Source organism: Trichosurus vulpecula, chromosome 1 (genome assembly GCF_011100635.1).
Source record: "Trichosurus vulpecula isolate mTriVul1 chromosome 1, mTriVul1.pri, whole genome shotgun sequence".
NCBI classification, from domain to species: domain Eukaryota; kingdom Metazoa; phylum Chordata; class Mammalia; order Diprotodontia; family Phalangeridae; genus Trichosurus; species Trichosurus vulpecula.
Genome location: NC_050573.1, coordinates 531,281,027 through 531,300,982, shown reverse-complemented (window position 1 = coordinate 531,300,982; position 19,956 = coordinate 531,281,027). Strand labels below are relative to the sequence as shown.

Genomic DNA, 19,956 nt, shown 5'->3' with positions numbered 1-19,956 from the left:
TCCCATGAATATTGTAGAACAGGTCAAAGATAAAAATGTAACAAACAACAAAAAAGAAAAGCAGCAGGAAATGTGGTCAGGATTACCCAATAATTGACAACAACAACTTTAAAGGAGAGAAAACCTTGGAATATTGTATTCCAAAAGACAAAGGCTTATAGCAAAGAAAAATTTACCCTGCAAGATAAAATATAATTAATGAAAGAATTTCAAGCATTCCTGCTAAAACAGATTTCCTGTTGAGCCCTTATCTGCATACAAACATGAAGTCATGGAAGACAAAGAAATCCAGCTAATTCTGCAATAGCTAATAGGCAGTAAATGCTGCTCAATGAAAATAAATACCAAGTAACGAATCTTGGAGGTGAAACAAAGAGACTGAAACTTCTACACAGAAAAAGTACTTTGGCTATATTAACCAGGATGTGAAAGAGGGAGATGGGCAAATTACTCCTAGAGCTTCCTCAAATTCCAGAAATTAGCCAATAGCATGTTAGCTTTATTAATAAAGAAACAGAATACTCAACAAAGAAGGAACTAAGATTAGAAGAGGGTGACTCCTCAAAGACCCATCAGAAGTACCAATGCAACGTGGTAAGACACGGCAGACTCTGGTAGTCTAAGAAAAATAAACATCCTTTAGATAGGTATAGACACAGGCCTGTGAAAGTAGAGAGAAGGAGTCCATTGCTTTATCTTTAAAAAAGAAAGACAGTATGTGACAACAGAAAGAGCAGCTGATTTGGAGTCAGAGGATCTGGGTTCAAATCCTGACCCTGCCATCTCTTACCCGTAATGACCCGTAATTTTTTTTTTTTAAGCAGAGGAAAGATGTTTTATTTCATCTCCCTTATAAAAACTCAAGTCAATGTGACAGGTTGTTGTATTTTTTATGTCTATACACTAAGTGCAAGACAAAACGGTACAGGATGAAACTAACTGGTAACACTGTTATAAATAAAGATAATCAGATCAGTCTTCAGTAGCCTCAGAGTGAACTGCATCTTCATAACCTCCTCCTCCTCTTTTATCATCTTTACTTTCTGGATGTAACTTAATGAGGTCATCAATTCGAAGAATGGTAATTGCAGCTTCTGTTGCAAATTTCAAACTCTTAACTTTGACCATGGTGGGTTCAAACACATCACTCTGCCTGTTGTCCCGAGGTTTGCCATTGATTAAGTCAAGACCAATACATTTTAGGTTCTTGCGTTCTGGGTTAACTTGAGCCTCATTATGAAAAGCTCTTAACTTGGCAACCAAATCTGTAGAGTCTTGGCCAGCATTACATTTTGGGGCTTCTGTTCCATCATGTGTAAACTGAAGTTGGACTCAGTGCTCTTTAAGATTCTTTCTGGTTCTAAGAATATGGTTACATGCCTAACCATAGATTGATTCTAAAGCTGACTCCATAAAACTCTTCTGAAAGTACCAAATGCTAAACAGTGGATTTTGGTAGGTAAAAGAAGCCAGGATCCTTTAGGGTAGACACAGATAGAGTTTTTTGAGAGTGTACAAGAACAGCTAATTTTTTTTTTACCTTTAAAAAGAAAACTAATTGAATGAAATGTAATATTGTGGGACTTGAAAACATGAAAACTCCAGATAAGAATCTTAATTCTGATGCTTGTTAGCTGTGTGGCTGTGGGTAAGTCATTTAATGTCTCTGAGTCTAAGTTTCCTCAAGCATAAAATGGAGGGAATACCGAAGCAACTACTTCGCTAAATTGTTGTAAGGATCAAATGAGAAAATATATGTAGGGCACTCTGTACATCCTAGAGAACTATATGAGTGTAACAGCTATGGCCATCACTATCCTTATTCTACTCCATCTAATATAATACCCGCATGGCTCTGCACTGGCTCTCCCTCATGCTAGGAATGCACTCCTGCTTCACCTCTGTCTCTTAGAATCAATCACTTGTTCTGTTCAAAATTCTGTTCAAGTGATACGTTCTACATCAAGCCTTTCTTGTTATGTTAGCATCTTCTCCCCCACCCAATTTTTCTTACATTTTTCTTTAAATTTACTTGTATTTGTGTTTTCTTTGATTCACTGCATTTCAGGCACAGAAGATGGCCAGGGCAAAGGCAAGGAGATGGGAAATGAAATCCTGTGTGTGAGCAACAGAGAGAAGACCAGTGTGACTGAAGTGCAGAGTATGGCAATGTCCCATGAGTCTGGAGAGAGGTCAGGAAAAGGTTGTGAAGGGCTTTAAAAACTAAACAGAGAAGAGATCAGAGGGAGACAGACTACTGGAGTAGAGCAGACAGAGGCAGAATTATAATTAAGGAAAATCACCTTAAGCTCTAAGTAGGATTGACTGGAGTGCGAAAGATGAGGCAAGAAGGCCCCTTAGGAATATGCTGTAATAAAACAGGAGATGATGAGGTCACCAATAGAGAGAACATATGGAGGAAGAAGAGAAGAGGGCCAAGGAAGCACACAAAATAGGGGTTATGATGTTAGTAGTTATTCCTCAAAAGAGACCGAGAATGAAGAGTCAGCCAGGAGAGAGTGGTATCATGAAAACCCAGACAAGAGAGAGTGTTCAGGAGGAAAGGGTGGCAAACAGTATCAAGGGCAGCAAATGAGAAGTATGAGGACTAAGAAAAGACCACTGGGTAGAACAATTAAGAGATCATGGGTAACAACGGAGAGGGCAGTTTTTGTTGGTCGTCCAACAAGAATTCATTAAGTACTTACTTTGTGCCAAATGCTGGGGATCCAAAGGAAAGGCAAAAATGTGGTCCGTGCCTTTAGAGAGCTCAAACATCCCGAAGCTGAAGATAACCTGGCTCCATTTGTCACTCTCCAGACTTTTCTACTTCCTTGCCAGCAGCATTCTCACCCTGCAGGTGGCTCTGTCATGCCCTATTCTAATTAGTTCATCTTTCATACACTGCCCAGACCATGTCCACTTCACTCCAAACTCACTTCTCACTCACTCTCTGCCTTACCATTCCCCTCCCCCACATTTCCCATCTTCATTTTATGTGTTCTATTCCCCCATCAGAATGTAAGTTCCTTGAATATAGCAACTTTTTGTTTGTCTTTGTAGCCCTAGTACTTAGCACAATGCCTGGCACATAATAAATGCTCCCCCAGCCCCTGTCTCATTGGAGAGGGAGAGAATCTCAGAGGGAAGTCATATGGAGGATTGAAGGGATGGAGATGAAGAAAGACCTTGTCTAGAAGGTGGGATTTGAGTTGAGTCTTGAAAGAATCCAGGGAAGCAGAAGATAGAAAAAAAGAGGGAGAGCATTTCAGGCATGGGGGAGAGTCAATGTTAAGTCACAGAGTTGGGAAATAGAGTGTTCTCTGTAAGGAAGAGCAGAAGGCCAAAATTGCTAGACTGTATGAATGGGAGTAAAGGGCAAGAAGATCTGAAAGGTAGGAAGAAGCCAAGTCATAAAGGATTATAAAAGCTAAAGAGCATTTTATATTTGATCCTTGAGGTTTAGGGGACCACTGGATTTTACTGAGTAAGGAGATGAGATGATCAAGAGACTTTTTTTAAGTTTCACTTAAGTGATAACATTAAAAGTCAGACTACAGAAGGTTGAGAAGCAGATGAGAGGAGAGGAAGTAGCAGTATCAAGGGGATTTTCCAGGAATTTGGCTGTGAAAAGAAGAGAGATATAGAATACAAAGAGAATGCTATCTAGTGAAGTTTGATTTTAAGGATGGGGTGACTTGGCCCTGTTTGTAGCTGTAGGGAAGGAGCCAGTCGATAGTGAAAACAGCAGATTAGAGAGAGAAGGGGTGATTGCCAGGGCAACCAATTTTACCCTTGGAGAGCTTGAATTCTTAGGAACTATTTCCTTATGTTGTTTCATGGAGTGAAAAAATATAACTGATGTGGAGAATTTATGAGAAGACAAGAGCTGTATAGGATGGGTGTCGTGGATGGGTTGCAGTGGGCTTCTTCCAGGGAGCTTCCAATCCATGAGATAGCATACAGTTGAGTGTGCAACTTTATAGTGAGCTGAAGTCTACCTTGTTGTAATCAGCCCTACTTTTGACCTTTGGGATCAAGGAGAACAAATCTAATACTAATACCTCCTTCATAGCTTTCAAATCTTTGAAAGAAGTTCATGTATATAAATAATTTTGTAAACTATCAAACAGCTACACAGATGTGAACTATTATTATATTTATTGGTCAAAAATATTTAGGACAAGTAACCGCTTCCTAGGGAGTAAAATGAGAACCTAATGTATATCTTCAGTAAATAGGAAAAGCAAACATGATGATTAGAATTTAGAAGATTACTTAAGCTCCTACTGAGTGGAGAATGGACTAAAGTGACAAGAGACAAAGCCCAGAGGCTAACCAGAAGGCTAGTATGGTAGTCCAGGTGTGAAATGATGACAGCCTGCACGAAGGCTGGGAGAAGGTGATATATACAAAGAATGCTGTGAAGGGAAAAACAAGACTTGGAAACAGAGTGGATATGTGGAATCAATGCCAGTAAGGGGTTGACGATAACACTAATGTTGTGAGAGTTCTACTTTGGACATGGAAAGTTGGAGATGCCTGTAGGATATAGAGTTCAAGACGTATAACAGGCGATTGGTGATGCAAGACTGTAGTATACGAGGTTAAGGTTGGATAAATGTCTCTGGAAATCACCTCGTAAAGATGATAACTAAACCCTTGGAAGTTGATGAGATCAACAAATATGATAGCATACAAAGAGAAGAGAGGAGCGTCCAGGATAGAGCCTCGGGGACACCCACATTTGGCAGGCATGACCCGAAGGAATATCCAACAAAAGAGCCTGAGAGGGAAAAGTCATAAAGGTAAGAAGAGAACAATGTCAAAGGAAAGAAACAGGCACTGTGCTAAGCACTTTAAAAATTTTATTTCACTTGATCCTCACAGCAATCCTGGGAGGCAGGTGCTGTTACAGTTAAGGACATTAAGGCAGACAGAGGTTAAGTGACTTGCCCAGAGCCACACAGGTAGTAAATATCTGAAACCACATTTGAACTCAGATCTTCCTGACTCCAGCCCAGTGCTCTACCCAGTGTGCCAAAGAGAGGTGAAAAAAGAATGAAGATCAAGAAGAGGCCATTTGGCAATTAAGAGATCACTGAGAACTTTGGATAGAATGGTTACAGCTGAATGATGAAGTTAGTGGCCAAACTAAAGGGATTTAGAAGAGAATGAGAAGTAGAAGCACTGACTGTAGATGACCTTCTGAAGAAGTTTATTCACAAAAGAGAAGAGAGATATAGTATGACAGCTATTCGGGATGGTGAGATGGGAAGGTTATGACCAGGGGACAGTTTGTTCATCATTAAGGGAATATATAGATTTTCAAGGTTCATAGGGGCTTTGGCCTCAGGGTGCACTCCTTTCAGGACCTTAAGCAGTTCAGGCAAGGGAACAAGTACTTGAAGCAAAAGGAATGCTTTAAGTCTCCTTTACCTTCAAAGCAGGAGACCAGGCAAGTGACTTGATAGAATGGCATTTCTCCTTTTCCTAATAATGGAGTTTGGTAGTTAAGGATTATAATGTATAGGGAAAGGTGGAATAATAACAGATTATAATCAGATATGGGAAAAGAAGAGAGTAAAGCCAAGGGAAACAACTGTTTGTTGAAGTTCTGGTACTCACCTGAGGGCATTCAACTCGTCATTGGACACAAAGAAGCTCTGATCAACTGTACCAGTCTGAGACTTCAGGATTTTCAGCTCTATGTCCAGCTAAGAGAGAAAATACCAAACGAGGAAGATAAGTTAAGATGCTGGTGATTACTTCCAGCCCACATTCCAGCAAAGAAGAGACAAGTTCAAAGAGCACTCTGGATCAATGACCCAAATGTCCCTTTATGTCCCAACCCCTATACTATGGGATCCTGAAGAAAGTATTTAACTCACATTTCTTAGGGTGGACAGGAAATCACACTGAAATATATGGAGAAACAAAGATTCTAAAAACTATATCTCAAATCCCATCTGGCAAATTCAAGTTCCTCCTCTTCTTTAAAATGCCGGTGACAAAAGTAATTCATTTTTTGTGTACCTACGGGGGGTCACACTTTCACATCTAGATAACTTTTGGAAGACTAAGGGAGTAACTGTCTTTACATGCCTCCAACTAGATTGGAAGAAAAACTACTTCAATCTCATCATTTAATCGATTCACATTTTGAGTTAAGCCAGGTCATAGCACTGTCATAAATATGTGACCTACTGTTGTTTGTTATTCTTGTTCTTCTCATGTTATAAACGAGGGAGGTCAGATTAAGATGAACCAAGAAGTCACTCTTCTACTCCTGTTCTTTTACATTTGATATCTGGTATACCACTGCACAGGCACGTGAGGGGTGAGCTTTTTGTAACTGAACAGAAGTAGTAAAATGAGCTTATCTCCTGTAGACTGACTGACAACATCCTTGAGATAAATTAACAACAAAAAGTATGACAGAGATGATTTGTACTTCATCCTATTCCCATGAAGGTTTGATTTATTACACGAGGTCTCTCTATTTTGAGAGCTTTTCATTACAAGGAGTTTGGAACTTATGAGTATTCAGCATAGAAACATCAAGTAAAACTGTTCTTGAATTTTTATGGGCAACTGTGGGGAAACAGGTTTGTCTGTGATGATGCTCTAGTTCTAGTACAAATTATTTACTAAATTCTGAAAGACACTGTGAGGTTTGTATTCATAAAACAGAGATATTTTATCTGTTGGTTTATAAAGAATAGAGGGCTTCAGGTGTGTAATTCTTGCTATTGTAAATTATCTTTCTATGTATTTAATAGGTAGTACGTTTTGGTAATCCATAGTGCTATGAGCTTTTATTTAACAATAGCTGCTAAGTAGTCTGGCAGAAATTAGGTTGAGACAAACACCTCATGTCATACACCAAGATAAGTTCCAAGTGGATACTTTACCTAGATATAAAAGGTCACACCAAAAACAGATTAGAGGAGCAAGGAAGAAATTACCTTTTAGATCTATAAATAGGGAAAGATAGGATTCCTGACTAAATAGAGAGGATTGCATAAGATATAGTGAATGATTCTGATTAAGTAAAATTTTAAACATTTTTGTACAAACAAATCTAATGTATTTAAAATTAGAAAGGAAACACATAAATGAGGGAGAAAAACTTACCAACAAGTTTCACTGATAAGGGTCTCACATACAAAATATATAAAGAAATTATTCAAATTAATAAAACTAAGAGCCATTCCCCAATAGATAAATGATTAAAAGATAGGAGTGACATTTTTCTGAGTAAGAAATCCAATCTCTCAAGAACCATATAAAAAAATGATATAAATCATTAATAGAGAAATGCAAATTTAAATAACTTTGGGATTCTACTTCATACCCATTAGACTGACACAAGTGTCAAAAAAGGAAAATGGCAAATACTGGAGGGGTTACAAGAAAACAGGCACATTAGTGCAATGTTGATGGAGCTCTGAATTGGTCCAAGAATTCTGGAAAGCAATTTAGAACTATGCCCCCAGAGTTCCTAAATTACGTATACCTTTTGACCCAGCTATACCACTGCTAGGCCTACACTACAAAGAGATCAAAGAGGGAAGAAAAGGATTTATATTACCAACAGTATTTAGAGCACCTCTTTTTTTGGAGTAACCAAAAAATTGGAAAAATAAGAGGCTGTCCTATTGGGAAATGGCTAAACTAACTACGCCATGTGTATGTATATATGTGTGTGTATGTATATATATGAATAAATATGTATATGTGTATATACGCACATATATGTATCTATATGTATCTATATGCATATATGTAAGAGAATAATATTATGCTACATGAATTGATAAAAATGGATTGTTTCAGAGGGCAATGAGAAGATTTCTACCAAGCAACAGAGAATAAAGTGAGAAAAACTAGAAGAACAATTTATCCAATGATAGAAACATTATAAAGAAAAACATCTTAGAAAGACCTTAGAACTCTAACCAATGTTATATTTGTTATACTACTACAGTAGTCTAAATCTGAAAAATGGTACTCACCTCCTTCTAGAAAGGAGATTAACTTAAAATGAAGAAAGACACATATTTAAGCATGACCAATGTGAAGACTTGTTTTGTTTGATTATATATGTTTATGATAAGGGTTTTATTTTTCATTTTGTTGTTGTTATTCATTGGGGTAGGAGGTAGTAGTAGAAACAGATTATAAATACATCTAAAATAAATTTATTTAAAAATAATAAAAGGGAAAAGAATTAGATTGGGCAGAGGAGGGAGGAAATTTGTGGTGATATGTTGCATACCTCAACTCAACAACAGATCCAGTCTCCTAGAGGAAGACCTTTCTGTAATTCAAGTGGAATGACAATCCATGCCATTTTTGTAAACATATTTGCATGACAACCACTTGTCTGATGCTTTTTGTTGACATTTTGTTTGTGTTTATGTGGATAGTGTCCATGTTGGGCCTTTTGGTTTCATAGTTGGATCTTAGCTATTTCATATGTTCATTCCAGATGTCAAAGAAATACTGGTTATTATAACTGTGATCATTATCTTCAACATTATTTCAATATCATTTTTGACAGGGCTCAATGATTGATGCAAAGACAGGTAAGTATGTGCCTATTAATGCTCATATTCAGCCCCCTACAAATAGTCCCTTGGAAGTTGTGAGCTTCACTATTCATTTATCTCCCACTACTTCCCCCATAGTGAACAAGCTCCTGTTTTTGGCCATATGAGGAAAAACAGATGGGATCAGACTGGTACCAAAGATGGATGTAGCAAGGTGCTCTGCTAGTAATTCATGTGCCACTGTGATATGTTTGAGAAACTACAGTTTCAGTCAACTCCTTAATATAATTGTTCTGTCATTCATTACACTAATGGTCTTTGTATATTTATGTTCCTGTGCCTGGCATATATAGGCATTTAATGTTTACTAACTGAATGATGGTTAATACAACAATAGCGTATAGGCACCACAACATTACTGTTGCATAAACCATGGCAAAAATATTCATAATAATAGCTCTTATTTCCACAGCACTTTGTAGTTAATAAAGTTTTTTTCATTACAGCAATATTGAGTTGGGAATGAGAATCGCAGTATCCTCAATATATAAATATGGAAACTGAGGATTAAGGCCCAGGTGCAAACCCAAATTTTCTAGCTCCAAGTTTAGTGCTCTTTGCACTATAACCACGTTAACTGAATTAAATTAATCATTTATCAACTGCTTACTACATGCAAAGGGCTGAGGCTCTAGGATAAGCATGCCTATGATGTCAATCTTTATGTTTATTGAACATACAGAAAATAATGCTTTGGTATTTGTAGTGTTTTGAGAATGTGGAGAGAGAGATTCCCCGTGTAGATAATTCAGGATGTGTCAAAGGAGGAGCCTTGGTTCATTTCTGCATTTCACTTTTCCCAGGTCTATCCAAATGACCATAATTCTGAAGCACATCACTGCATCTCATTCAGGAAGCAGAAATTCTAAATGAAAACGTTTGCTTCATAGCATCTTTTAAATATTTAAATTTTATTTTGTCAAACCTGTCTTCAGAGTAGACATAAAGATTAAACAAACTTTTTATCGAACTAATCAGGGCTTGCAGCTTGGGAGTTTAACATGGGGAAACCAGTCTTAGAGAAAACGTTACCGTGTCTAACACAACACACTCCACACCCTAGAGTTATGCCAAGAACTCAGGACCCTCCCTAAAAGAGACAATTCTCTTAGATGACATTTTCTTCACCCCCTTCCTTCCTTCCTTGCATCTGGGCCATCTCAATTGCAGACTGACCCTTTAGGAACACCTTATAATTATTTAGATAGAAGCTTATTAGGAGGAGTAATAATAGCTTGTTGCCTAGGAAGACAGGTCTGGATGAGCAGAACTTTCCAAAAAGCTTAATACTCTACTGCCGAGGTAGTTTGCAAATCATCATTAATTAACAGGCAAGAAATAATTTTGTAATTTGTTTCTTCCAACTTTCTTAGTAAGAGAAGAAATGAGTTGTTCTGAGACTCACCCACATTTAAAAGAGGCCTGCTAATGGTAATGGTAAAAAAAAGAGAAGCTGCCTCCCAAACAGACTTCTCAGAGAGGAAGGGAGGAAAAGGAAGGCTGCTGCAGGCATCCAGCGCGACCAGCCTCTTCTCCCTCAGTGCTTTATTCGTTTGTAGCAACCGCGACTGGTAATTACATCTCTTAATTTAGGAGAGCGAGAGAGAGAAAGGAATATAAATTCATGTATTAACTTCAGAAATTGGAAATGGAGAGAGTGAACCTACTCTCCAGGAGATTATATTTGGAAATGAAATAGAGCGACATTTGGTATAAACTTGAAAAATTGCTCTCTTTAGCAACAGCGGGAGCCAAAAGACCACAGAGCCAACTGTATCTGAGAAGAGGCTTAGTGTGAGAGGTTATGCGTAAGGCGTGTGTATACATTTAAATTAATATTATACTGTATCCACATGTGATCATAATATAGATACATACTACCCACTTCAAAGATAAATAACAATTTCCTGCTGGATCCTGTTTATTAAAGAGACTGTTTTTAGCCAGTTAAAGGATCTAGACATAGTATTAACCAACCATTCAGTGTGAATGGAGCATGGGATTCTGGATAGATGTGATCCAATTCATTTTTTCATTTTTAAATTTTCACAAATGTGGATTAAGAAATATTTTAAATACAAAAAAAATTAATTATATCAACCAAGAATCCTGGGCTCTGCCTCTACTAAGTATAGAGCTTTTAACAGGCTGAAAGCTTAAATATTCTTCTAACAAATAGGATCATGAAGGAAAATTTTAATTCATTTTCTATACAATCTGAAAGTGTAGTATGTTAGCAGGTTTCAGAGTTCCATTTAACAAGTGTTAGACAATAGCAATAAGGATTTTTTTTTCCCTTTGGGTAAAAAGGGGCATAAAATTAATTTTGTACTATTTGCCTGGGAGTAATGGTATTGCTGTCTCCAGCAGCAGTTTGAAGAAAGTAGATGTAGACTGGTGAAGGGAGAGGTAGGTGTGAGATACCTAGACCTGAGTAAGAGAAGGACTCTGTGGAACCTGGTAGACTCAGCTCTCATATATTTCTCCTGCAGTCGATCAAAAATATTTTTGAGTGTCTCTGCCCTGCACTTAAAATGGCATATCTTCCTTCCCTCATAGACTACTGACAGCGGATGGGGTGCATCTGAGGGTGGCAGTGGCCAGAAAACCACACATATAACAACAACAGTAAGCCAGTTCTGAGCTATACTTCTGATCAGTAGAAACTAACACTAGCAATGTAAAGGTCGGCCTATTTCCAACACTTTAAGCTTTCAGTGTTTCCCCCAGTCAATCAACAGTTATTGTGGACCTCCAACCGTTGTACTACAACAGGTGCATTACAAGAGGTGCAGTTAGGCTGTCCCCATGACAACATTAGTCTTTTTTTTTTCCTTCTGAAAAACATTTAACAAGATTTCTAATGCTGACATGATAGAATAACAAGGCTCCTTTTGGAGCTTGTAACTTCTTAGTAAGGAGAAGAAGAGAAAGGAAGGAAAATGAAGACTGTTGAGAATTCTCCCTTGCGGTGGCCCACAGCCACTCTAACCAGTACGCCTGGTGTCTGGAGCGTTGTGTATTTTGTGTTTAAAGCTGGTCATAAAAATCACATAAGGGTACTTCTCTCCATTCTTGCCTTCAAGCAGGCTGCCTCTTTCCAAGCCTGAGTTTTCCAGCAATTTAAATATTTCTGTATTTAAAGAGTTCTCTGAATTGCTTTGGGGCTGGCAGGCTAACGCAACCTCTGGGTCCACCTTTTCATTCAGACTCCACAGAGCTCACTACTTATTTATCTTGGCCATTTACAAACTACTTCTATCCCTGGCAGTATTCTCTCTGCCTCAGTCCATAGCCAAGCCATCCGCTGATATTTTACAATGGATTTACCACTTGCATTTTTCCCCCTTTCTATAACCTCATTTAAGGGAGCAATAGCAGGGGTACTCTCTCACTATTATATATTCATACACTCGAAATTTGCATCTGTAACACTGTTCTTGGCATGAGGAAAGATTCTATTTCCCACAGCAACTAAGCAACTCCTGAATACATGCTTGTATCTGTTGTATACAAAGAAGACAATAACTCTAGCTGGTTATTTTTGGCGTCAATAGTGAATGTTGGTAATAAATAAGGTATTTATTATTTCTTAACTGTAAGTGGCTAGCTCAGTGGTTTCCTGGGTCCCTTTTAAATTTCAATCAGCACATAATAAATGTAGGAGGACAAGGAAAAACTGCCAAGAAGACCGTACATTACTTTAAAACTATTTTCTTTTACACCTCTGACATTCCAGGCAAACTTCAACAAATGGGTTCCATAAGGGTTTTTCTGTGAGAGTCACAGATTCGGCTCTTATAGCAGAAGTGGACTGAATCATTCACTCTGTGGCCTAGGTTCAGGAGTGTGCTCTAAGGGCAATGTTGCCTAAAGTGGGGTCTGGCATGGTTCTTGCTAAGGTCTTCAAAAATGGAAAGTACTGTTAGGTTAGAGAGGCCTCTACAACCAATGTGGAAAGGTATTTTTATAAATCAGACCTGGAGAAACTATTGTTAAGGAAGGGGCAGGGAAGGTGGGGGGGGGGGGGGCATGACGCGACATTGATAGCTAGAAGCTGTTCTAGAAAAAACAGCATGAAGAAATTAGGCCTCAGAGATATTAATGAAGATAAGTCCTCATCCCCTTAATTATACAGTATGAAGGATGATAAAACCTAGGGACACGATTAACAAAAGATATCTTTTGTAATTTCACAAATATCTAGCTAGTTCCTAAATTTGAGCCATAGATCATCACAGATCACTCCCTAGGCAAATCATACCTAGACTGAGGATTCAAAAGCAGTGTGGTCATAAATAAACTGTTACCGCAGACACTACACACTTCTGATAATCAATTAGCATACAACAGAGTTTTTAACATAGACAAATAAAAGGAACACATATAGGAAACCACCAGAACCACAAGCTACTTCATCTATCTGAGCTGTAATTGACTGGATAGAAACAGTATAGTAAACTGGGACCCTACATTAGTAGATGGCCTTTGGAATGCACTGTCCACTTATATGGTCTCTCAGAAATAATATCCTACAATGGGACATGGAGTATTGAGATTACAGAGCCTCCTTTTATGATTAGCCAATCTAATGTAGTCACTAAAAATCATATTAATTTTTAATTTATATCATGTTAGAAAATGTATGTTATAATGAAGACATGTGATGCGATGTCAAGGGTGCAGCTAGGAATAGAGTGCTGGGCTTGGATAGAGGAAAATCTGATTTCGAATCTGGCTTCAGACACTAGCTCTGTGACCCTCGGCAAATCACTTAATCTTTCTCAGCCTCATTTCCTCAACTATAAAATGAGGGGGTTGGACATGATGGCCTATAAAGTGCTTCCTAGTTCTATATCTATGATATTGTCATTCCATGAAAATAGGAGAGTGGCGGTAAATGTGAAGTACAGGAAAAAGAAGAGTTGGAAAAAAAATTGGTTGTATTTCTCAAGGTAGAAGAGAACAATCATTTTATTGAGGGCCCACAACATACCAGGCAATTTGCTAAATGCTTTACAGATATTACCTCCTTTGACCCTCAAGGGACATAGATTCTATTATGATCCCCATTTTCAGCTGAGGAAACAGAGGCAGAGATTAAGTGACTGGTCCAGATTCTCACAGGTACTAAGTGACTAAGGTTGGATTTAAATTGAAGGCTTCCTGATGCCAGGCTCAGCACTCTATCCACTGTGCCACCTGGCTGCCTCTAAAGAAAGTTGCTCTGTGGCTAATACAGGCATTCTCGTTACTAGAAAGGTGTACATCCTGATGGAATGCAGGTATTTCAACAGAACCAAGCTGTCACATCCCTTAAGATTATCCAACTCCCTTTGATCTGTCCACCAAACTATCTCATCATTCTAGGTACCTGAATATTGTCAGGGGCACGATCTAGAGGGTGGTTATAAAAAATTGTATCTCTTACTATGACTTAAATAAATTAGCAATGTGGCTTATAAGTCAGTCTCTTGTGATTGGGTTAAGTGAGAACTGATTTTCCAGTATATGCTCACTCCTGGGAAAACTGATAACACCAAAGTACAAAGAAGGCAGCCATGCGGAGATGCCAACAAGGTACAGAATACCTGCAGGCCCACCACGCCAGCCTCATGTGTTCCTACATTACAATCATGTTATAAAAACTAAATAACAATAATATTTAGACTCAATCAACCGTTGCACATATGTTTCTTATCGTACCAACTAAATTAGAAACCCTGAAGTGTAAAGGTCAGGGACGGTATAGGCCAGGACAAATGTCTCAGGTTTCTTTTGTATCTCCTAGCATAGTATCTCCGTTTGTGGTAAGTATTCAATGGATACTGGGTGTCGCAAAAGCCTTCGGGCAGTTTTAAGCTTTGGATCTGACAGGTGCTAGTTGGAACTAGCAGATCAAATACGCTTGGTGGTGCAGTGGATAGAGAGCCAGAGCCAGAGGCAGGAAGATCTGAGTTCAGATCTGACCTGAGACATTTACCAGCCATGTGACCCTGGGCAAATCAGTGAATCTCATCTGTAAAGTGGGAGTAATAACAGCATGTGCCCCCCAGGGTTGTTGTGAGGATGGACTGAGATAATAATTGTAAAGAGCTGACCGCGGTGTCCAGCGCATAGGAGACACTGTGACATTTCTGAGACACCTTGTACTTACTGAAAGAATGAAATTTCTTATTTAAAGAGAGAAATTTGACTTAAAATACAGAAATTAAAACAATAAAGTAAAACTAACCTTAAGCAATCAACTTATCTCTGGTATTCATACATAAATGTCACCAATGTGTGTCATATGGGCCAAGTGACAGGGACTCTATTGCCCCTTGTTCACTTGGGTATGAGGCACTGAGAGCCACTCTTCCTAACATCACAGCATCAACCTGTTTTTTATCTTCATAATTCCTTTTAATAGTATTAGTGTTTTATTTTTTTTCAATTACACGTAAAGATAGTTTTCAACTTCATTTCTGTAAACTCTTGAATTCCAAATTCTTCTTCTCCCTCCCCAAGACAGCAAGTAATCTGACATAGGTTATACGTGTACGATCACAGCACCACTCTTAATGCCACGGGTGAGCCCACACTGGCCTAGGCTACTTGGTACTTTTCAACAAGGCATTGATCACAAAATCTCAGAGTAGAAAGAGATGACAGAAGACATCTCAGTCTAACTAGTTCTGAAACAAAAGGTCACTGAAATCACACCCCACAGTAGTCATGCAGCCTTTACTTCTGTGCTTCTCACTTTCCAAATATCAACATCGTATCTTCATCACCTCCACCCTCAAGCCCTCCAGGGAGAATGCCCTACCCTCCCCCTTTTAGCTCCGTTTTGTATGTTGTTTTCCTCCATTAGAATGTAAGCTCTTTGAGAGTAGGGACTGGAAATTTGCTTGTGTTTGTATCCTGAGCACTTAGCACAGTGCCTAGCACATGATAAGCCCTTAATAAAGATGCCTTGCCTTGCCTTGCAGTCTTCCAAGGAGAGGGGCCCTGCTATCTCATGAAGCAGTCAATTCTGCCTTTGGATAGCTATAAGTATTTAGAAGCTTTTTCCTTACATGAAGAATAAATTTAATCTTTGTAACTGCCACCCTAGTACTATTGTCTTCTGGGGCCAAACGAGAACAAAAATAATCTCTTCCCCATGACAGCCATTCAAATACTTGATCATGGTTATTAGGTTTCCCAAAGTCTTCTCCAAACTAAACATCAGCCAGTCCTTCAAATGATCACATAGTAAGCATTGAAATATTTGTTTCATTGTAGCATGTATGTGTCTTTGTCTATCCCTACAGACTTTTAAGGTAAAAAAGAACACGAGGGCTTAAAAGGCAACATTCTTCCACCATATCTCCTTGCTGCAAAAAAGCCAAACCCTTTAGCCCCTTCTCTGTGTTCCCAGGATATCTCGTTCTGTGTCTTTCACATACGGAACTCAAGAATGCTGAAGAAATGAGCTGATGACTTTTTCTTGCCTATTGACACAAAAGGGCTTTGTGTGCCCTTCAGACACAGAAGAGTCATAAAGATCCCATGTTTCCTGTTGTGCAGTGAACCAGAGAAGGAAATAAAGTCCACTCCCATGCAAAGGGAGGTGACAATGACAGTCCCTTGGAAAAAAGTAGGATGATGGGACCAAGCTTGTAGAATCATCTCCTGGTTTCAGTGTCCAGAAGTCTAAACATATTTTCCGGTAAACGATACTACTGTGGAGCAGCTAGGTGACACAATGGGCAGAGCACTGGCTCCGGAGTCAGGAGGACCTGGGTTCAAATCCGGCCTCAGATACTTATTAACTGTGTACCCCTGGGCAAGTCACTTAACCCCGACTGATTCCAAAATAAAATAATACTAATACTACCATATGAAGTATTTAGGTTCCACAGTATTATGGGTTATCTTGGATGCATTAAGGGTTAAGTAGAGTCGTTGACTGGCCTAGGGACCTAAATCACCATTATAATACTGTTTCTATGGAGAAAAATTCTAAACAACCAACTTACAAAAGAACAGTAAATTGGGGACTACTTGCATATCAGACTAGGAATTAACCTGCTACTAAATATCTCACTGCACCATTATAATTAACCTGTCACTGCTGTTAAATAACAAAATAAGAAAATTGGTGAGGTCCTTAGCCTTCCAAAGCTTCCTCTGGTGATCCATCCTGCTTTCCTGCCCACCAAGCCCCCTATTTGAAAACCTTTAATTTTTTTATCCCAAGAACTCGTGATTTATCTAGACACATCAGCAAACAAGTGGCAGTGGCACTCAAGGCTACTAAGAAACAAGGGACAGACTGTGTTTACGTGCTCTCTATCACCAAATGCCAATCTTGAACTCTTCCTAGACCTTTTCCTCCTCCCCTTGCGGAAGAAGGAAAAACAATCAATGTTCTCCATGAAATTTAACAACAAACATCATCCCAGCCTTCAGGAGAGATGGGGAAAAGGTTATCTAATGAATGTTTTCCTGACAGAGCAAGGTTGAAACTGATGTAAGCTGCCAGTCCTCATCCCTTCCGTTCTTGTCTCTTGGAATTATCTAGAGCACTGGTTACCCAGCTTTATCCCAGTCATCTGTGATGGGTCGAGCTAGGAAGACAGATAAGCATAGTAATCAGAAAATTGAATGAAGCATTCCTTGATGTGATAATCTCACTGGACTGCTAATATAAATGATCATTTCCCTCACAGGATGGCACAAAGAAGACATTCACTTGTTTGCTTCAGCTTAAATTGGTTTGTGCTGAATCTGCCTTCCAATTCCTGGCTCTATACCTTTGTTCATTCTATTTCTCCAATCTGAAATGCTCTCCCTACTCCTTTTCTGTATATAAGAATCCAGGTTAATTCTTCTCCAAAACCCCCATGAAGACGCCCAAAGCAATCTTTTTTTAAAAAATATCCTACTGAATTTGCTCTTACCTATACCATTCATTTAGCACTTAACAAAGGGAGGCTTATAGTGCTACTGTATCACAAGGATACACATACACATTTTCTCTTTCCTACTATAAGCTACTATAGACTATAACCTCCTTGGGGTCAGGGATTATGTCTGATACCTTGCATTACCCACAGTAACTTTTAAGGTAACAGGAATACATACATACACACAGATATATACATTTTTCCCCTAGGCTTCTGTATTTAAGTTTACAAATATGTCATATAAAAGGAACTCTTTGATCTTTTCACTTCTCTTCTTCCTTCCCTTCTCCTAACTCCTTCTTGTTATAAACTCTTATTCTGAAAATAAATCTTAGTAAAGTTTTTTTGCTTGACATGATAGTTATTTCTTAAAATACTGTCCCTGTACCTAAAATTCCTCTCTTGTAACAAAGGAAAAACAGTCAAGCAAAAACCGGTATAATGATGACTTCTGAAAAGTATATATGCATCATTCTGCCCCTGTGATTTCCCTTCCTTGTGTTAAGGATAAGAAGGTATTTTTCATTTAGCTGTTCTCTGGGAACAGTATGTATTTATACAATCACTCAGAGTTCGGATCCTTTTTTAGTGTTCTTTTTGCTTCGATTATGTAATCACTGTACATATTGTTTTTATGGAACTATTTATTTACCCTGTATCATTTCAGACTAATCTTCCCATGTTTCTCTGAATTTTTCATATTCATATTGCTGAGGACTGGCCTTATTAAGGCTGATCTCCTAGAAGTTTAGGTTCAATACTGGAATGAAATGAGACACTGGTAGGTCTTTCAATAGCCTAAGAACTGGAAGCTGACTCAGTCACAACACAGAAAGGATCCTCAACAAAGATATATACATTAAAATCCAGAGGAAGCAGTCTTCTATCTGTTCAACAGGATGAGGTATGGTATGTCCTGGACCTTGGGGCATCTCCAAAGTCTAAAGGGTTTCATCTTCTACTGCCTCTTTTTTACCCGTAAGTGACCAGGAAGCCACTTAAGCTGTCCCGAGACCACCAGGAAGCTAGGTCACCAGCTATGGTGTTTGAGTCTGGGTCCCTTAGGCTAACCAAGTCTTGAAGGCAGCTTGTTTTTTAGGGAAAGAACTAAGATAGGTGGCACAGTGGATACAGTGTTGGTCCTGGAGTCAGAAAGATTCGAGTTCAAATGTAAGTTCAGACACTCATTGGCTGTATGGTGAGTCACTTCACCTCTACTAGTCTCAAGTTTCCTCAACTGTAAAATGGGGCTCATAATGGCACCTATCTCCCAGGGCTGTGAATACAAAATGACATAATATTTGTAAGGCACTTAGCACAGTGCCTGTCATATCTCAGTCCCTTAATAACTGCTTGTTTCCTTCCTTTTTTCCTACTTATATGACAGGAAGTGGGGAAAACCAATAAATATTGAAATCATCATATACATGATCAGCTCTTCATGAAGATGCAAGGCTATTTATTTCTCTTGGTTCCAAATCCTTCCTCAGGCTCTACCGTTGGTTAATCAATGAACGACATTGGTATTCTATTTAATTTGTTAAAATAAATTTAGGATAAAAAAATTTTAATGTATATATTGATTGAGTTCCTTTATTTGCAAGGCACTAAAGCTGTGAATGGCACCATTACAAAAACAGACCATATGCAACGTCCTAAAAAAATGAATGAATTCAGAATAGCAGAAACATCTTTAGCTAAACACAATGCAATAAAACTATAATTAAATAGCATTTGAAGAAAAGATTCAAAATTAAACAGAGAGAAAGTCACATAATTCTAAGGAATGTGTGGGTCCAACAAAAAATAGGATAAATGATAAATAATTCTATCAAAGAAAAAGAAAATGACATCAATGGGACAAAAAAGTACAACTTTTGGGAATCAGGCAAAAGAGTTGCTAAGAGAAAATTCAGATCTCTAATACGATAATCAATAAAGGAAAAAATCAATACATTTAACATGCAACCAAAATTAGAAAAGCAACAAAGAAAAAGTCAAATAGATAGTAAAATGGAATTTCTAAAACTCAAGAGAGAACTATTAAGACTGATGAACAAAAAAGAGAAGCTATAAAAAGTTAATGGACAAGCTGTTAGATAAACTGATTTAAAAAAAGAGAGGGAAGAATATCAAAATACTAAAATTAAACATAAAAAGGAGAATTCATAAAAGATGAAGAGGAAATAAAGGAAATTATTAGATACTGTTTTGCCCAATTATAAACTAACAGAACTGATAAATGAAATGGATAATTTCAATACTACAAAATGCCTAAATTCATGGGAAAAGTTACAGAGAATTTAAAATAATCTTAGAAGAAAAGAAATGGAACAAGTTATAAATAAAATTCCAATTCAAAACATTCCATCCAGATATATATGCAAGCGAAATGTATCAGACAT

At 38.1% G+C, this 19,956-nt stretch overlaps 1 protein-coding gene across 1 annotated transcript in view; it reads right to left on the bottom strand.

The window, feature by feature from the left end:
• Positions 1-19,956, bottom strand: part of MAD1L1 (mitotic arrest deficient 1 like 1) — an 882,417-nt gene that overhangs the window by 361,646 nt on the left and 500,815 nt on the right. Inside the window, exon 14 of the mRNA XM_036741311.1 lies at positions 5,629-5,717. Within this exon, the coding sequence (XP_036597206.1) occupies positions 5,629-5,717 (89 nt within the window). The remainder of the gene's footprint in view (positions 1-5,628; positions 5,718-19,956) is intronic.